General features: G+C 37.0%; 1 protein-coding gene across 1 annotated transcript; it reads left to right on the top strand.

The window, feature by feature from the left end:
- Nucleotides 1-273: 273 nt before the first annotated feature.
- Nucleotides 274-14,153, top strand: LOC132310193 (F-box protein CPR1-like). Its single transcript, XM_059808400.1, has 3 exons — nucleotides 274-371; nucleotides 12,470-13,647; nucleotides 13,912-14,153. The coding sequence occupies exons 1-2, from the start codon at nucleotides 365-367 to the stop codon at nucleotides 13,639-13,641; spliced, it is 1,179 nt and encodes a 392-aa protein (XP_059664383.1). The 5' UTR covers nucleotides 274-364; the 3' UTR covers nucleotides 13,642-13,647; nucleotides 13,912-14,153.
- The last annotated feature ends 3,800 nt before the right edge of the window (nucleotides 14,154-17,953 follow it).

The raw sequence follows: 17,953 nt of genomic DNA, 5'->3' as shown, positions 1-17,953 counted from the left end.
AGGAATAGCATCAGGCAAGATGCATGATCTCACTAATCTTTACATCTTCTATTTATCTATTGCTAACTTCTGTTATTGCTATATCTGAATTTCAAAGCTCAACCTAGCATTTTAATAACCTCTCTGTCAACATTTCTGTCAACATTTCTCATTTTCTCTAGTAGTTAGGTAGCATAAACTTAAAAACTTTCTTGTCAATTACTGTCTAATTTTCAGTATCTCTAGTGGAACAACTATTATTATACTAAATCTTGATTTCTTTTCATGTCAGATATGGTAGATTTTTCTTTCAAGGTTGCAATGTGGCTGGTGTGGAAAGTCAAAATAAGGAGGAGACGAGAGGTGAACTATTGAAAGAGTAGAAATGACATGTAAACTCTTTCTCTGCTTCTAGTTAGTTTGAATTTGTTTAGAATGTATAAATTGTATATTGAGCTTCAGTGGCCCAGTAGCATAACAATCAGTTAAAATACTGTCATGAAAATAAATTCAATCTTCAGAGAGAGAGAGAGAGAGAGAGATGATCACACCTGTTTACTTGATGATATTTAATTCATTTGTGACCCTGTACATGGTGTTTCCATTTTATCGAATATTTACAACTCTATATCAAAGCCATGGCTTTTGGTACTGCGTAGCTACACTAACTTTTTGTAAGTTATCGTGTCACTTTTGCTAAGGTTCTCTATATTGGAAGTGTTTTTAACAGATGTTAATGTGTGGTGTTTGGTTGGAGAGGAGTGAGGGTTGTTATGTGTTAGTGTGCATGTGCAATTATGTGGAGGGAGCGATGAACAATGGCGATTAGTGTGATAGGAGAGTATACGATGCGCCGACGGCGTGGCATGTAAGTAATTGGTTTACCAAATAGGAGCAGTATGAACTCTTTGGAGTCCCAATAACTGTTTCTGGTGTGGTGGTAAAAGTGAACCTACCCAAAGAAGAAAAAGAAAAAAGAAAAATGCCGTTATAAGATGTTAATAGAGAACTTGTAGTATTGAAGGTTTTAATTTTTTTGACTCAGACCTCCACTTGTATTAAGAAGGTCCACATATTTATATAGATAGATAGAGAGAGAGAGGGGTTGTACTGATGGGGATGAGGTGGTGGTGGTGGTGAGATGTAATATGCATAGATGAGATGGCGATAGCGGCGCCAGTGGCAACTGTGTAAAGAATAATTATGGTGGAATGTAATATGGATAATATATATACATATATATACACACACACACACACACACAGACAGTAGTGTTCAACTGCTTCCTGGTGAGCAGGAAGTAGTATACTCACTTTTATTTATAGCCTTAGGATCTAATCCTAAGGCTAATTGAAGCAATAGTTATTTTAGGTAATTGTCTTTCTTTTAATTAGCCATTAGTTATGAAATGACTATATTAGATACTTTTTTTAAAAAAATAATAATAATATTTTTTAATCTGATTAAACTTTAACTATGTTCCTTTCCACCACTGTCGATCCGTCACCACCACCCACCTCCTCCCCCACTGCCACAACCACCTCCCCCAACCACACCACAACACTGCCACCTCCATCACCACCATACTGACTGCCACCCACTACCACCACATACACCAATAATTATAAGGACGCGAATTTAAAGATGTATTCTTGATCATGATAGGTTTTTTCTAGCAGGTTCTCGTGACTTTCTCATGATAATTATGATTAATGATGGGATCTAGATGGTAGCCCTTTAAGTTGTATATTAGGTTTCTGTGAATTACAAGAACAAGGATCTTTCATGTTGATTAACTATGATGCCCAAAAAAGATATTGTGTTAAATTAGCATTACAGTTTGCAGACGGCTCATTTTGATGTGACAAGATTATCTGAAAGGCATTAACTTGGATTATAGTTGTGAATTTGACATTAATTTGTAGATTTGGTAATTCTTAGTCAAAAGTAGCCATCAAATCTGTCTGGGTGGAGGTGGTGTGGTGTAGGTGGTGGTGGTTGTGTAGCAGTGGTGGTGGTGGAGGTGGTGGCGGGGTAGAGGTGACAATGACGGTGGCGGTGGAGTGATGGCAGTTCATGGTTAATTTTTTTTTTTCTTCTTTAAGAATGTATCCAATATAGTCATTTCATAATTAATGGCTAATTAAAATAATGTTAATTTCCTAAAATAATTATTCTCTCCGGTAGCCGTTGGGTTAGATCCTAAGGTTATAAGTAAAAATGAGTATATTGCTCCCTACTCACCAGGGAGCAATTGAACACTACTGTATATATATACATATTTATATATATATATGTTAGAGAATTACGTGATTTATGTAATTGTTAGATAAATTTGGAAAGTATTAACTGTCTGATTTTGTACTAATTATAGGCTAATATAGCTGGTGTATTAAAGTTTAGGTTGACTTATTTTATTTTCTGATCTTAGGGATTTGATTGTATATTCCTTAATTTACTGGATTATGATCTGATTGTATTCAGCCTATAAAGGTCAGGCTACTTTGTATTAGAAAGTAATGAAATATACTCCAGTTTTTCCCAATTTCTGTGTTATGGTATCAGAGCACTAGGTACTCTTTCTGGGATAAAATATTTCATCATTTACAGATTTCATAGCAGCTTGGAGTTCAGTTTTTTACAGAAGAAAAAAGAGATGTCAGAGGTTACACAAACCAGCTCTCAGTCGGAGGAACCTACAATCCAACAACAGGTTCCTGGAGATCTACAGAACATTCAAGCTGCGTATAGGCTGAATGGAACGAACTATTTAAAGTGGTCTCAACTTGTTCAAACCTTTCTGAAAGGGAAGGGCAAGCTCAACCATCTTCTTGGAAAAGGGCCTAAGAAAGAAGATCCAAAGTTTGCTGCTTGGGACGAAGAAGACTCAATGGTCATGTCATGGCTATGGAATGCTATGGTACCCGAGATAAGTGATACTGTCATGTTTTTGACAACCGCTCAAGAGATATGGGAGGCGATCAGACAAACTTATTCGAAGAAAAATGATGCAGCCCAGGTGTACGAGATCAAGGTGAAGCTAGCTGCCACAAAACAAGGGAACAAGACTGTAACAGAGTATGCCAACACTCTGAAAAATTTGTGGTACGAGTTGGACTATTACCAGGTTCTCGAGATGAAGAACAGTGAGGATGCTGCGTTGTTGAAGGCTTTCATAGAAAAAGACCGAATCTATGATTTCTTAGCAGGCCTTAATCCAGAATTCGATACTGTAAGAGTTCAGACTTTGGGGAAAGGATTATCCTCCCTAAATGAAGCAATTGTAACTATTCGTGTTGAAGAGAGCAGGAGAGGAGTTATGTTGGATTCGCAGCCATTGAAAGGATCGGCACTCCTTACAACCGCTACTAGTGAGGGAACTTTGGAGAAGAAGTCTTCAGCTATTACTAATTATAAGAAATATGACCCAAAGAGGACATTCAAAGAGAATCTGGTATGTAACTATTGCAAGAAAACTGGTCATACGAAGGACACCTGCTATAAGCTACATGGAAGGCCACAAAACATGAATCAGTCAAACTGGAATTCCGGAGGAAGAAGCTGTCAGCAAAAGGGAAAAGCCCACGTTGCACAAAATAGCACTAATAATACCAGTGATCAACCGAATTCCAGCAGCAGAGAATTCTGTAAGGAAGACATTGATCGCCTCCGATCCCTTCTTAATTCACTTGAAGAACCTACAGGTGCCTATTCATTAGCACTTTCTAGTATGTATTCTGGTTCTCATGCTCTTAGTGTCTCAGATAATGTTTTAATCCACCCACACTTTTGGATTGTCGACTCAGGTGCAACCGACCATATGACCAACTCATCCCAATATTTTTCTTCTTATAAACCATGCCCAAGTAATAAAAAGATCACCATAGCTGATGGGAATGTAATAACTGTTGCAGGACAGGGGGACATATCCTTAGGACCTTCCTTGTGTCTTAAAAATGTTTTACATGTGCCCAAATTGACAACCAATCTTTTATCTGTCAAACAAATCACCAAGGATATGAACTGCAATCTTATTTTCTAAAAAAATTCATGTGTGTTTCAAGACCGAGCTTCGGGGAAGACGATTGGGCATGCTAAAGAAAAGGATGGTCTCTACTGTCTCGAGCCCATGAGTGGAAAAGTGAGTACTGGAATTGGTTGTTCATCTGTGCTTCTATCTGATTCCTCCACAAATAAAGACAAAATTCTCCTTCATCATTTTCAGCTTGGTCATCCTTCCTTCAGAACTCTTAGTCTTATGTTTCCTTCTTTGTTTAAAAATGTTGATTTGAAACAACTTCATTGTGATATTTGTGAAATTGCCAAACACAAACGTGTTTCCTTTCCTTTGAACAATAATAAATCATCAGTTCCTTTTTATTTGATGCACAGTGATGTTTGGGGTCCTTCACGGGTTGCTAATTATTCTGGGGCACGTTGGTTTGTCATTTTTATAGATGATTGTACGCGGGTAACTTGGACTTTTCTCATGAAGCAAAAATCTGATGTAGCCAATATCTTTCCAATATTTCATAACATGATAAAACCACAGTTTGGGGTGAAAATTAAAAGGGTGAGGACAGACAACGGGAGAGAATATTTTAACCAAATTCTTTCACCATATTTGAATCAGGAGGGAATAGTTCATGAGTCCTCATGCATTGACACACCCCAACAAAATGGGGTGGCCGAAAGAAAGAATGGACATCTTCTTGAAACTACCCGTGCTCTTCTTTTTCAAAGACAAGTTCCAAAATATATTTGGGGGGAAGCTGTTCTTACAACCACTCATCTCATCAACCAATTACCTACCAAAGTCTTAGATTTTAGAAGTCCTTGGGAAACACTTTCACATCATTTTCCAAACTTCCTTACTCCAAACAGGTTGTCTCCTCGGGTATTTGGTTGTGTTATCTTTACTCATGTTCATGCTCACAATCGAAGCAAACTTGATCCCCGAGCACTTAAATGTATTTTTATAGGTTACTCTTCAACTCAAAAAGGTTACAAATGTTACCATTCGCCTACTCGGAAAACCTACATTTCAATTGATGTCATATTTGTTGAACATGAGAGTTTCTTTCATTATCCTTCTCCTCAGGGGGAAGTAACAAGTGATGAAAAGGATGATGATGCCGATGTCCTCGATTTCGATCTTATGCCCAAATTGTCACCACCATCTTTGAGTCCAAGTTCTGCAGCCACTCCTGCCTCGGTTTCCTTTGGTTCCCCTCTTACCGCGGCTTCTCCAAGTCCGGATCACATTCATTCCCAGGTTTCACTACCTACTTCCGGTCCCAGTTCTGATATTCCTCCGCTTCAAAATCCAAGTGTGACATCTCTTGAATCTCAACCACAATCTCCTCCTAAAAATCCAACTCCATCAATCAATCCAGTAGTCACTAAACCACTTCAAGTTTTTTCGAGAAGGAAGGGAGGCAAGACTAATCCGAAGCAAGCCCAAAAGTCAGAACCTATGCTTGGGAAAGAAACCACTCAGGAGAAAAACACTACTCAGGTAAACAATTCCACTCTTGTGTTTGATGAGACTGATTTAGAACTACCCATTGCAGTTCGAAAAGGTACCCCAAGGTGTACACAACATCCACTCTCTCATTTTGTTTCCTTTGAAAAATTATCTCCCTCACATAGAGCCTTCCTTACTCAGCTAAACTCAATAGCCGTTCCTAAAACATTGTCTGAGGCATTAAACAGCAGGGAATGGAAGCAGGCCATGAAAGTTGAGATGGACGCACTGGAAAAGAACAAGACTTGGGAGATGGTCGAATTACCGAAGGGAAAAAAAACTGTGGGATGCAAATGGGTGTTTTCAGTAAAATTCAATGCAGATGGATCTCTTGAAAGGTACAAGGCAAGGCTAGTAGCAAAAGGATATACCCAGACCTTTGGTGTTGATTATCAAGAAACTTTTGCCCCAGTGGCAAAAATGAACACAGTAAGAATTTTATTGTCTCTGGCTGCTAACTTTGATTGGACTTTGCAGCAGTTTGATGTAAAAAATGCATTTCTGCATGGAGATCTTGAAGAAGAAATATATATGGACGCTCCTCCAGGATTTAGTTTTCCGAAGAAGAATAGGGTATGCAGACTAAGGAAGGCACTGTACGGACTGAAGCAATCCCCCAGGGCTTGGTTTGGCAGGTTTGCAAGAGCAATGTTAGCAATGGGTTACAAACAAAGTCAAGGTGATCATACTTTGTTCATAAAACACTCTTCTTTAGGAGGAGTTACAGTCCTCATTGTATACGTAGATGATATTATTGTCACTGGCAATGATCAAGCTGAAAGGGAAACTCTTAAAGCTAAACTGGCCACGGAATTTGAAATAAAAGGCCTAGGCAAGCTGAAATACTTCCTGGGAATTGAAGTTGCTCGCTCCAAAGAAGGAATTTTCGTCTCACAACAAAAGTATGTTATTGATTTACTGAAAGAAACAGGAAAGATAGGCTGTAAGCCCGTGAAGACTCCCATTGAACCGAATCATAAGCTTGGAGAAGCTGTTGATGATGAGCCAGTTGACAAAGGAATGTATCAAAGACTTGTTGGAAGATTAATCTACTTGTCTCACACCAGGCCTAACATCGCCTATGCAGTTAGTGTAGTGAGCCAATTCATGCACAACCCAAAGGAAGTACATCTCCAAGCAGTATACAGAATCCTGCAATATCTAAAATCTAGTCCAGGTCGAGGCATATTGTTCAAGAGAGGAGTGTGCTTGAACTTAGAAGTTTACACAGACTCAGACTATGCAAGTTCAGTGTCAGATAGAAGATCAATCTCAGGTTATTGTGCCTTCCTAGGTGGGAATCTTGTTACATGGAGGAGCAAAAAGCAGCCAGTAGTTGCAAGGTCAAGTGCAGAAGCTGAATTTCGTGCCATGGCTTTAGGAATATGTGAATTATTATGGTTGAAAATAGTCCTGAAGGATCTTGGAGTTTCAGTTAAGAGGCCGATGAAGTTATATTGTGATAACAAGTCAGCCATCAATATTGCACATAATCCAGTGCAACATGACCACACCAAGCATGTGGAAGTTGATCGCCACTTCATAAAGGAAAAGCTCGATAATGGACTAATTTGCACTCCGTATGTCTCAACAAGAGGACAACTAGCTGATGTACTAACCAAAGGGTTAGCCAGTCCTCCGTTTCAAAGAATTATCTGCAAGCTGGGGATGGAAGATATTTATTCCCCAGCTTGAGGGGGAGTGTTGGAGAATTACGTGATTTATGTAATTGTTAGATAAATTTGGAAAGTATTAATTGTCTGATTTTGTACTAATTACAGGCTAATATAGCTGGTGTATTAAAGTTTAGGTTGACGTATTTTATTTTCTGATCTTAGGGATTTGATTGTATATTCCTTAATTTACTGGATTCTGATCTGATTGTATTCAACCTATAAAGGTCAGGCTGCTTTGTATTAGAAAGTAATGAAATATACTCCAGTTTTTCCCAATTTCTGTGTTAATATATATGTCATATTACATAGGGATTAGCATGTAAGTTAAAATGATTAGAGGGGTAACTTTATAATCTCATTAAACTAATGACAATCGCTGCATGAATGTAAATTTTTTTATGGCAGTGACGGTCAACTAACTGTGCGAAGGTTAAAGGTATTCTTTTGTGAAACTTAATAACAAGTTTATCACATTTATCTCGAAGGTGGAAATGATAAACCTCAAATAAAATCATGATAATTTACCTAAAAAAAAAATTTCACTACTCGAGCTAACCAAACCACTAGTTAGTGGTGCAAGTCAATAGGGCCCAACCCGAATTTTTGGCAAGCATGGGCTACTTATTTTGATGCGGGTTAGGGTTCAGATGAATTTTATCAAACTGAGTCCATTTCGAGTTAGGAAGATTCCCGAACTCAATATTTATATATTATGTTTTTATTAATTTTCTTTTTTTAAATATGTCACTAGATCCAAACCCTTTATTTTTCGTCCGATGGCTATGTATAACATATATAAATTCTAACCCTTCAGAATTCTCCAGGCCCTCGTCACCACCCTCTACTATTGTCTTTGCGTGTCTACCATCATCTTGTAACATGTTTGCCATCGTCTCATCGTCGCCGCCATCTTCACAGATCTTCACCCGTAGTTGAAGGTAAAGATAATAACTTATCTTTACATTGATCACATTCATTAATGGACCATCATATTTCTTGTTAAGGTAAAGGTTGATTGATCCTTCGACTCGCTCGAGTTGTATATATGTGTATTTTAATCTTTAAATTTATTGACTGATTCACATTTTACCATGCACCACAGTACAACATAGCACTTCTATATGCACACACATATGTATATATATAGGGGTTAATTGTAGATAGCCCCCTTATACTATTCATTTTTGGCACTTAAACCCTTACACTATTTTTTTCGCAGCTAACCCTTCATACTATGTATAATGGTGCAACTTACCTCCACTTGTCATGGAGTCATTAAAAAACTAACGAAATTTTCAAATAATGTCAGTTTTACCCCCATAGCGTAGGGGTGGTAATTTGACCCGTCTCGTCCCTAATGGGATGTAGTGGGTATGCCTTTAAAAGGGTTGGGGATGAGTATGGGATTAGACAGCATAGTTAGTAACTCGCCCTGCCCGCCGTGATTAAATATTAAATTACATATATATCCCTGTTTTCTTAGTATTCCTTACATACACTTATATATATATATATATATTTCCTAGTTGTAGATAGCCCCCTTATACTATTCATTTTTTGGCACTTAAACCCTTACACTATTTTTTATCGCAGCTAACCCTTCATACTATGTATAATGGTGCAATTTACCTCCACTTGTCATGGAGTCATTAAAAAACTAACGAAAATTTCAAATAATGTCAGTTTGACCCCCATAGCGTAGGGGTGGTAATTTGACCCGTCTCGTCCCTAATGGGATGTAGTGGGTATGCCTTTAAAAGGGTTGGGGATGAGTATGGGATTAGACAGCATAGTTAGTAACTCGCCCTGCCCGCTGTGATTAAATATTAAATTACATATAGATCCCTGTTTTCTTAGTATTCCTTACATACACTTATATATATATATATATATATTTCCTAGTTGGTACTCATACAAACCAAACCCACCCACCACCCCCCTTCTTCTCTCTCTCTCTCAAGTAATTGTTTTCACTCAAGAGGATTCGAACCTTAGACTTTATACTTCATGAGGCACCAAGGCCAAGTTCTTATCCTCTTAAGCCAACCCCTTTAGGTTACATACCCTTATACACACACACACACACACATACATATCTTAGTTTTAGGGTTTCCTTCTATTTTGTTACCACCAGCTGCCTCTCCCCACTTCCTCTCTTGTCTCTCTGGCAAATCAGCTACCCTCTTCTTCCGATCAACGGTAGGACTTCCGATCAAATCGTGGCTTTGAATTGGTGAAGGTACTATATATATGTATGTTATGTATTTATATCGATGGATCATAAAGAACCCTCAGATCTCTCTTTATTTCTCTTTGTGTCTCCCTCTCTCTTTCCACCTTCTCATCACCTCTTTGCATTTACACCGATCAAAACCTCCGGAGATCTATTCCTACTTCCTACAATTGTTTATTATGCTTCCTCATTTGTGCTTTATGTGTTTTATGAGATTAGTAATTTCTACTTCATGTTCTTTCTATCTAGGGTTTATTTTGGTTATTTGATGATATATTATGGCTTGTCTATGCTTTTGGATATGTGAATTTTTTTATGTTCTCACTGATATACAATTTGACACACTATCGTCATCATGACCTTCTTCTTCTTCTTCATCTTATCACTTGGTTGGAGGCTAAACGGGGCGGGACATGGCGGGATCAGGAGTAAGATCTAAAATGATAAACGGAGATGGTGCTGGGGATCATAACTTGTTCGGGGTTTGGGGTGGCAATGGATTGTGGAATTACTAAACAGGTAGGGGTAGGGTTTAGGGAAAGCTGTCCCATACCAGCCCCGTGGCCATCCCTTCCATAGGGGGTAAAATGCTATAAAAATGATAGTGCGGGGTGTAATTTGCAAATGTTGGCATATTTTCATTTCCTTTTGATTTTGTTCCTTTATTTTTAACCACTAAATTTTCACACTGATACGTTATAAATTTCACACAATTACATCGATTAATAAATAAAAAGAGTGATTCTTTAATTTAATTTAAAATACATGCTTATTATTACATTCCTTATAGATTTCTTTCTAATAATGATAATAATGAACTTTGGAAAACTTATTGGTGTCCCAAAAGTCAATAATGTTTTTATGCTCCAAATTCTTCTTCAAACTACTTATGTTTCTTTCTTTCTTTCTTCTTTCTTCTTTCTTCTTCATTGTTTACCTTTGTAATATATGCCATAGGTCTATTTTGTATTAGGATAATCTCCCACATGCCCGCATGCCCACATACCCTTTATGGCTATCTGCATCTATGGAGCATGCTGTTTAATTGATGCTCTTATTTTTTAGGAAAAATCAAATTATCCAATGGTTGCTCTACAGTTCAATTAATGTCTGTATCTTGGTTGTTTTTTTGGTGCTTATCTTACATGTTTCACTAACTTCAATTTGTTACTGGTCTTTATGAGACATCAATGCATAACTATATAAGTTTTGGTTTTTACCAAAATTTTGTATTTGAGCAAAGACCTTTTTACTCATTTGCATTGATTGCTTCCCTTTATAGCTGGAAATCAATTTGATTGTTAATAGAGAGAGAGAGAGAGAGAGATTGTTCCAATTAATCTCTCGAATGACATTATACTCTGTATGATTTCATTAACTTAGGTGAAATGTAGTTTCAATCAACAACCCGAACTCCAGGGACTCTTATCTGTGAAGGGTATTGACAAGTTTTTTCCGTAGTAGATCCCCATAACCATTAGACCAAGCATCTGAAGTTTCAAGAACTGTATACTCAAAACTCGATATGGGCTTTGTTTGGCATTCAATGCTTATTCATGTACCAATTAAAGTTTCCATCGACTCTCGTATATGAAGTTGTAATTAAAATTGTATGCTTATTATTACATTTCTTATTAATAATTAATAAGCATACATATTAAATTAAATCAACGAATCACCCTTTAAATTTACTAATCAGTGTTATTGTGTTCACAAACTTTGGAAGGTATTAGCATGAAAATTTAGTGGTTAGAAATAACGGAACAAAATCAAAGAAAATTGGAAATATGTAACTGCACTTCATTTTTTTAAGCATTTTTTTGCGGCTCCATGACAACTGGGAGTAAGTTGCAACCGTTATACATATTACAAGAGGGGGTTAGGTGAAAAAAAAATTAGTGCAGGGGTTAAGTGCCAAAAAGGAATATCACGGGTTATCTACAATTAACCCTTTATTTATTTATCTCTATATGTAGTTTAGTATAAATAAACCTTAGGCAACATAGATCCTCAGATCAAACGATCTCCTGACAGTTCTCACTGCTCAGTGACCGTGTCTTTTCTCGTCTCTGACTCTCTCCTCCATTCTTATAGACATCCCGCCAGCAGTTCCAACATCAAAAATATTTGCGCCTCTTCATTTTTTCTAGTGAGTTACGTCTGTGTGTGTGTGTGTGTGTGTGTGTGTTCGTCACTCAATCTCTCTGTCATGCAAGTATCTTTGTCATCCTCATATTTGTTCCACCAGCACAGATTTTTTCTTGGTTTCTTCAGTCCCAGCCCTCTCTTGATTTAAATTGGTTTATATCTTTGTTTGACAACTTTTGGGTGGTCCATCCTATTTTAGGGAAATGCATTCATAAATTGATATCACCAGTTTTTGGGTTTCATTTATCGAACACTATTTTTGTTTTGTTTGTCTTTGATTTGATAAATGTATTATTAAAATGGGTTTTGTAAATTTTTAATTTGATAACTGGCTGGGCGTGCAATAGTGCATGCATAAATTCTGTCCATTCTTTTGCTTGTGCTATTCATCTACCACTATTTGGTCCTAGCCCTCACTTCATATTGCTTGTTATGCATTCTTGTTTTGTTTGGTAGTCCAAATGATTTAGTTTGCAGCTGTAATTTGGGCAGTCCATCCTGATTTGAGGTGAGGGACTTGTCCTTAGGGTTCATTTTCTTTGATTGAGCGAGCTCTGTTAGAAGGGCACCTAGCTCGAGCCCTCTGTTGAATTTGTATTGTATCCTCACAGACCCAGCCCTATATTGAGATTAAAATGCCAGTCCATCAAACTAAACTGATCCAAACCGTTCTTGTGCTGTCCGGATTGTTCGGTCAGTTTGGAACCGGTGGGACTAGATTGGTTCCATTCCCAAAAACCAATTTAATCTGAACTATGTACATGCTATTTTCATATAAATGGATATTGACATATGCGGATTTCTAGTTTTTAAATCTAAAGCAGAGGTCATTCACTATATCCTGCAGTCCATTAGGTATGAAAAAATGGGGTTTAGTTTGTTCATTAATCTTTTTTCTTTGTGCAGTCCATTTGAAGAAAATGTCAGAGTTTCCTCCTCGAGATGTTTTGATTGATATCCTTGCTAGACTGCCCATCAAGTGCCTCGTGCAATGCACAACTGTCTGCAAATCATGGTATTCTCTCATCACAAGCCCTATTTTCATCACTATACACCTCAATCGATCAGATGTGATGAACAAGGATAACAAGCTTTTTCTGGTCCGAAGATGCTCTAGTGATCAAAACGAAGAGCATTACTCACTACATTATGACAATCAAATGTTTGATGAATATGCAAAGGTCCGGTTTCCACTGAAGAGCTATGCAAACTATAATTTTCGGATAATCAGTAGCTGTAATGGGGTTATTTGCCTCTCGTACGATCAATTTTTTATTACCAATGACCTGTATCTATGGAACCCGTCGATTCAAAAGTTGATGGCCCTTCCACCTGTTCGTGTCAGACTTCAGTCACGTGGTTCATTTATGCATAACATTGGGTTCGGCTTTGATCCATTGACGAATGACTACAAGGTCATAAGGATCGTGTTTTCAAATCCTGGGGAAATTCCACCTGAGGTAGATATTTTCACTCTGAGCACGGGCACTTGGCGGGACATTAGGCATTTATGTCTTCCATATATCATCGAGGATAGAGCTCCCCTTGCTTATGTGAATGGGGCTGCACATTGGATTGCATCTGATAGGAGAGGGGTCCTTCGTGGCCGCTTGATCGTGTCATTCCACATCGGTGATGAGGTATTTCGTGAGATTATGCTGCCTGGTAGCATGGCTATCGATGTGTCTTATCCGTTAAGTCTTCGTGTTGCTAAGTTTCAAGAATCGCTTTGTCTAATCGAGATGCAGTTGAGTGGTCATTTTGGAAATATTGGCAAGTATTATTGTGTATGGATGATGAAAGAGTATGGTGTAGCGACGTCTTGGACTAAACAATTTAATATTGATATGGGCAAAATTTTGGAAAGTGCAGTACTGACAAGTAATGGGTTTTTGGTATCTTCTGATCCTGAATCCAAAAAGCTTAGGGATCTCGAAATTTATGGTTCTACATATTCATGGCATAAGGACCAGTTTTATGCTTACACTGAGAGCCTGGTTTTACTTGGGCTGAAACCACCTGTTTTGCGCGGAAAAGAGATTGAAGCTGACGAGAAAACCAAGGAAGAAAGGGAATAGCACCAGGTAAGATGCATGATCTCACTAATTTTTTCATCTTATATTTATCCATTGCCAACTTCTGTTATTTCTACATCTGAATGTCAAATCTCCACCTAGCAATTGAATAACCTTTCTGTCCTCATTGCTCTAGTTATTAGGTAGCATAAACTGCAAAACTGTATGGTCAATTGCTGTTTATTTTTCAGCATCTCTAGTACGGCAACTGTTTTTCTACTGAATATTGATTTCGATCTTTTCATGTTTGATGTGAAATTTTTTTTCTTTCAGGTTGAAAGCAAAAATGAGGAAGAGACGAAAGGGGATCTATTGGAAGAGTAGAAGTGGCATGTAAACTCTTTTGTGCTTTTAGTTAGTTAGTTTGACTTTGCTTAGTATACATGAATTATATAAATCATGTAGTTAAGAACTTCCTTTAGGAAGATTTATCTGACTCGCGATGCCTATAACATTTAGGCTTTTGTATGCGTTTTATATGTTATGCTGATAATATTGCTCAACTTTCGATGCCATTATTTCTTTCTAAAATCTGTTCCGAGTCACAAGCCATATATATATATATATATATATATATATATATATATATAGTATTCAGGAACAGATTTTTGGGTCATGTTGTTGGATGTCTCTACCCGAGCATTTAGAAGTCACTAATCTAGACACGGGTGGGAAATAGAAACTGTCTTTTTAATCCATCTTCCTTGTCAAGATTTTTCCCTATTTGCAGGAGTCATGAGCTTTCCCTAGATAAATGTCTCGAATTTGTGTATGGAAAGACAAATCAAGGTTCAATAATGTTAACGACTCTTGTCGGAAGAAAACCCCAATTTTTGCTTTTGCCTATAATAGATATATATATATATATATATATATATATATATAATGGTCATGGTTTGCATTACACTGATGCAATTGATATGTAGAGTTACTCCCTTCGTGTTCCTTTGCGCTCATAAATTAAATTCTAAAAACTTCAATTTTACAAAGGATTACTTTTCTGTCTCTCAAAATTGAATTAGGGATTAAATAGAGGAATGAATAATCTCATCTTTAGATGAACTTTGCTGCACCAAAGAATTGTAGTGTGTGCCGCCCAGGTAGAAATCTTGAAAATGTGTACAGGAATAGCTGCTGATGCTTAGAACCCCTTGCATTGAGGAAATAGTAGAATGGATGGCCGAATGAACTTTTGTTGTTAAAAGACACGTGTGGTGAAATTAATTAAATATACGTGCACGTACGTGGTGAAATTAATTTAATTTGTGGTTGGGAATACCGTTTACAAGTAAATTTTGAAAGACGACTTAAAAACAATTGATGTACTTTTTTACAAGTAAAATTTCACTAAGAAAACACTCGGAATCAATAGAAAACAATTGATCATAGGTGCTATATATAGCATCAACCTAGGATTCAAATGTTTGTTCGAATATAACAAAAGAAAACGATTGATTATAGGTGCTATGTAGCATCAACCTAAGATTCAAATGTTTCTTTGAATATGACAAAATAAAACTATTCTTTCTGAAATTTTAGAGACAGTATATATATATATATATATATGACAAAATAAAACTATTATTTCTGAAATTTTAGAGACAGTATTTTATTTTGTTTTGTCATATATATATATACTGTCTCTAAAATTTCAGAAACAATAGTTTTATTTTGTTATATTCGAAGAAACACTGTATAGAAGGGGTGAGTGCAGCAAACACCCTGTAATATACTTATTGTAGCACTTTTACTCTCTATTTGAAAAAGTGTGCAATAACTACTGTTTGACATTGTGCAAAATTACCCCTGTCATAAATCTGAAATAAATTAGTGTTGTAATACACATTTTGTCATTTTATTTTTCCCAAAATGCCCATGCAATCATCCTCTTCACTTCACTGCAATAATCCTTTGCAATCACGTGCTCGCCGTCTCCACCATTGATCCATCCACTTCACGCCGAAAATTCTAGTGTTCACCGCTGATCCGTCCACCTCAAACCTAATATGAGAACCACGTAAGGGCCAAGGAAAGGAAAAAGCAGTAGAGAAAGACCCAGAGCAACAGAGGCCTTTCAGAAGGCTCTCAAGAAGTCAAAGTAGAGGCTGGTTTCCCGGTGCTGTTCACCGGATGCACTGTCTAGCCACACTCTCCTCGATTAGTGGATTCATCGTCCGGCCAAACTCTCCTCGATCATCGGATTCACCGACGTCACGGCGATTTCGATGGCCATTACTTCACATTCATGTTCGACGCGTCGACGATCGTGGTGGAGGAATCAACAGTGCTATTCGCATCACGACCGCCGCCAGCGCCGCATCTTCCTCCGCCTCACCCGCATCTGAACTCTCACTGGAGAGAAATTTCCCTGTGAATAGTGGTCGACGATGGTGGGGTTGTGGTGATTATTGACTAATTTTTGGGTTGTGGCATTAATTGATTCTGGTGTTGGGTTGTGAAGAGAAGATGGGTGTAGTTGTTAAAGATGAATTATAGAGAGAGAAAGGATAGAATCATTAAAAGACAAAACAAAAAACAAATCTCACAGTGAGTCTTTGTGATTGGGTGAGGATGCTAACTGGTTATGGCAGACTCCTACCTAAGTCAAAGACAAGAAGCAAAAGTAAAGAAGAACCAGGTTTTGTGTGGGGAGCAGGAAGACGAGGCGGCGACAGCGTCGAAGAGATGAGAAGAAAAAAAAAAAAAAAAAAAAAAAAAAAAAAAAAAGAAAAAAAAAACGAAAGAAAGAAAGATGTGTTATACCCGCAAATAGATGGGTTATAAACAAAGACCCATTTCTCTGCTGCCTAAACATAGTCCAGTCTCCCGAAACACAGTCCAGTCTCCGGAAGTGTCCCCCCCCTCCCACCAAAAAAAAATATTTAGTAGGGGCAATTTTAGCCCAAAAAAAAAAATGAAAAAAGAAAGAAAGAAAGTAGTAGTAGTATTAGCAGCCCATTTCAGAATAAATTAGCCCACCCTATTATGCATTTCTGAATCTACCCTTGCTGCGGGCCGTATCTATGCTTCTTCTCCACAGACGCAACTTTCTATGTGTTATACCCGTAAATAGATGGGTTATAAACAAAGACCCATTTCTCTGCTGCCGAAACATAGTCCAGTCTCCCGAAACACAGTCCAGTCTTCGGAAGTGCCCCCCCCCCCCCCCCCCCCCCAAAAAAAATATTTAGTAGGGGCAATTTTAGCCCCAAAAAAAAATGAAAAAAGAAAGAAAGAAAGTAGTAGTAGTATTAGCAGCCCATTTCAGAATAAATTAGCCCACCCCATTATGCATTTCTGAATCTACCCTTGCTGCGGGCCGTATCTATGCTTCTTCTCCACAGACGCAACTTTCTACCTGTCAAGAATGCCAGGCTCTCTGATGATGCAAATGGATAGGGTGTGCAAAACAGTGTCATTTTCGGTCATTTTACAAAAAAATATTATTTTTACAATAAGATTCATTTGGTCAATTTAGATTTTAAATGTATTAGGAGGACCTAATTACGCCAAATTAAAACTTGAGGGGTGTGATATGCATTGTAAGCATACTTTAAGAGTATTTTCTATACTTTTCCCAGTATAGAATCTATAGGTAAAATTTCATTAAGAAAACACTCAGAGGGAAGCGTACCAAAAGAAAACTGTCTTTCTGAAACTTTAGAGACAATTCACTAAAATATATATATATATATATATATATGTTTGTGTATATAGAATTGAAGAATACATAGAGATTGTACGTGAGACATACATACATATATAGAATTAAAGAACTCAATTATTATACACATATATAGAGAGATTGTGAGTGACCGTTAGAACCCAATTGAACTAATTGAGCCAAGAAAGGATGCAAATTGTAGAACAATTTTAAATTGGAAATCCAATTGGTATTTACTGATGCAAATTGTAGACGAATTTGATATTGGAAATCCAATTGGTATTTACTGATGCAAATTATGGACGAATTTTATATTGAAAATCCATTTGTTAAAATTAAAATTGCTTTAGGGAGGGGTTTGCTAGGGATTTTATTTTAATTAAATTGGAAATTCAATTGGTATTTTATTAAGTAGGAAACCAATTATTTTTTTATTTTAGTTAAAATTAAAATTAGTTATTTTTAGTTAATTAAAATTATATTTAGTACAAGAATTATAATACAATTCAATGATTTTAAACACCATGAGAATGATTCATTCTCATGGTCTTATTAGTTTTATTTATTTATTTTTTTTTTCTTCATCTAATTTTAAAATTTGATCGAAAAAAGCTAAAATGAAAGTAGTTTGTCAAAATTATAAGACCATAA

Source organism: Cornus florida, unplaced genomic scaffold (assembly GCF_030987335.1).
Source record: "Cornus florida cultivar Cherokee Brave unplaced genomic scaffold, ASM3098733v1 CherokeeBrave_3.0.0_Hap2_Chr05, whole genome shotgun sequence".
In the NCBI taxonomy this organism is placed as follows: Eukaryota; Viridiplantae; Streptophyta; class Magnoliopsida; order Cornales; family Cornaceae; genus Cornus; species Cornus florida.
This window is presented reverse-complemented; position numbering and strand designations above follow the sequence as displayed.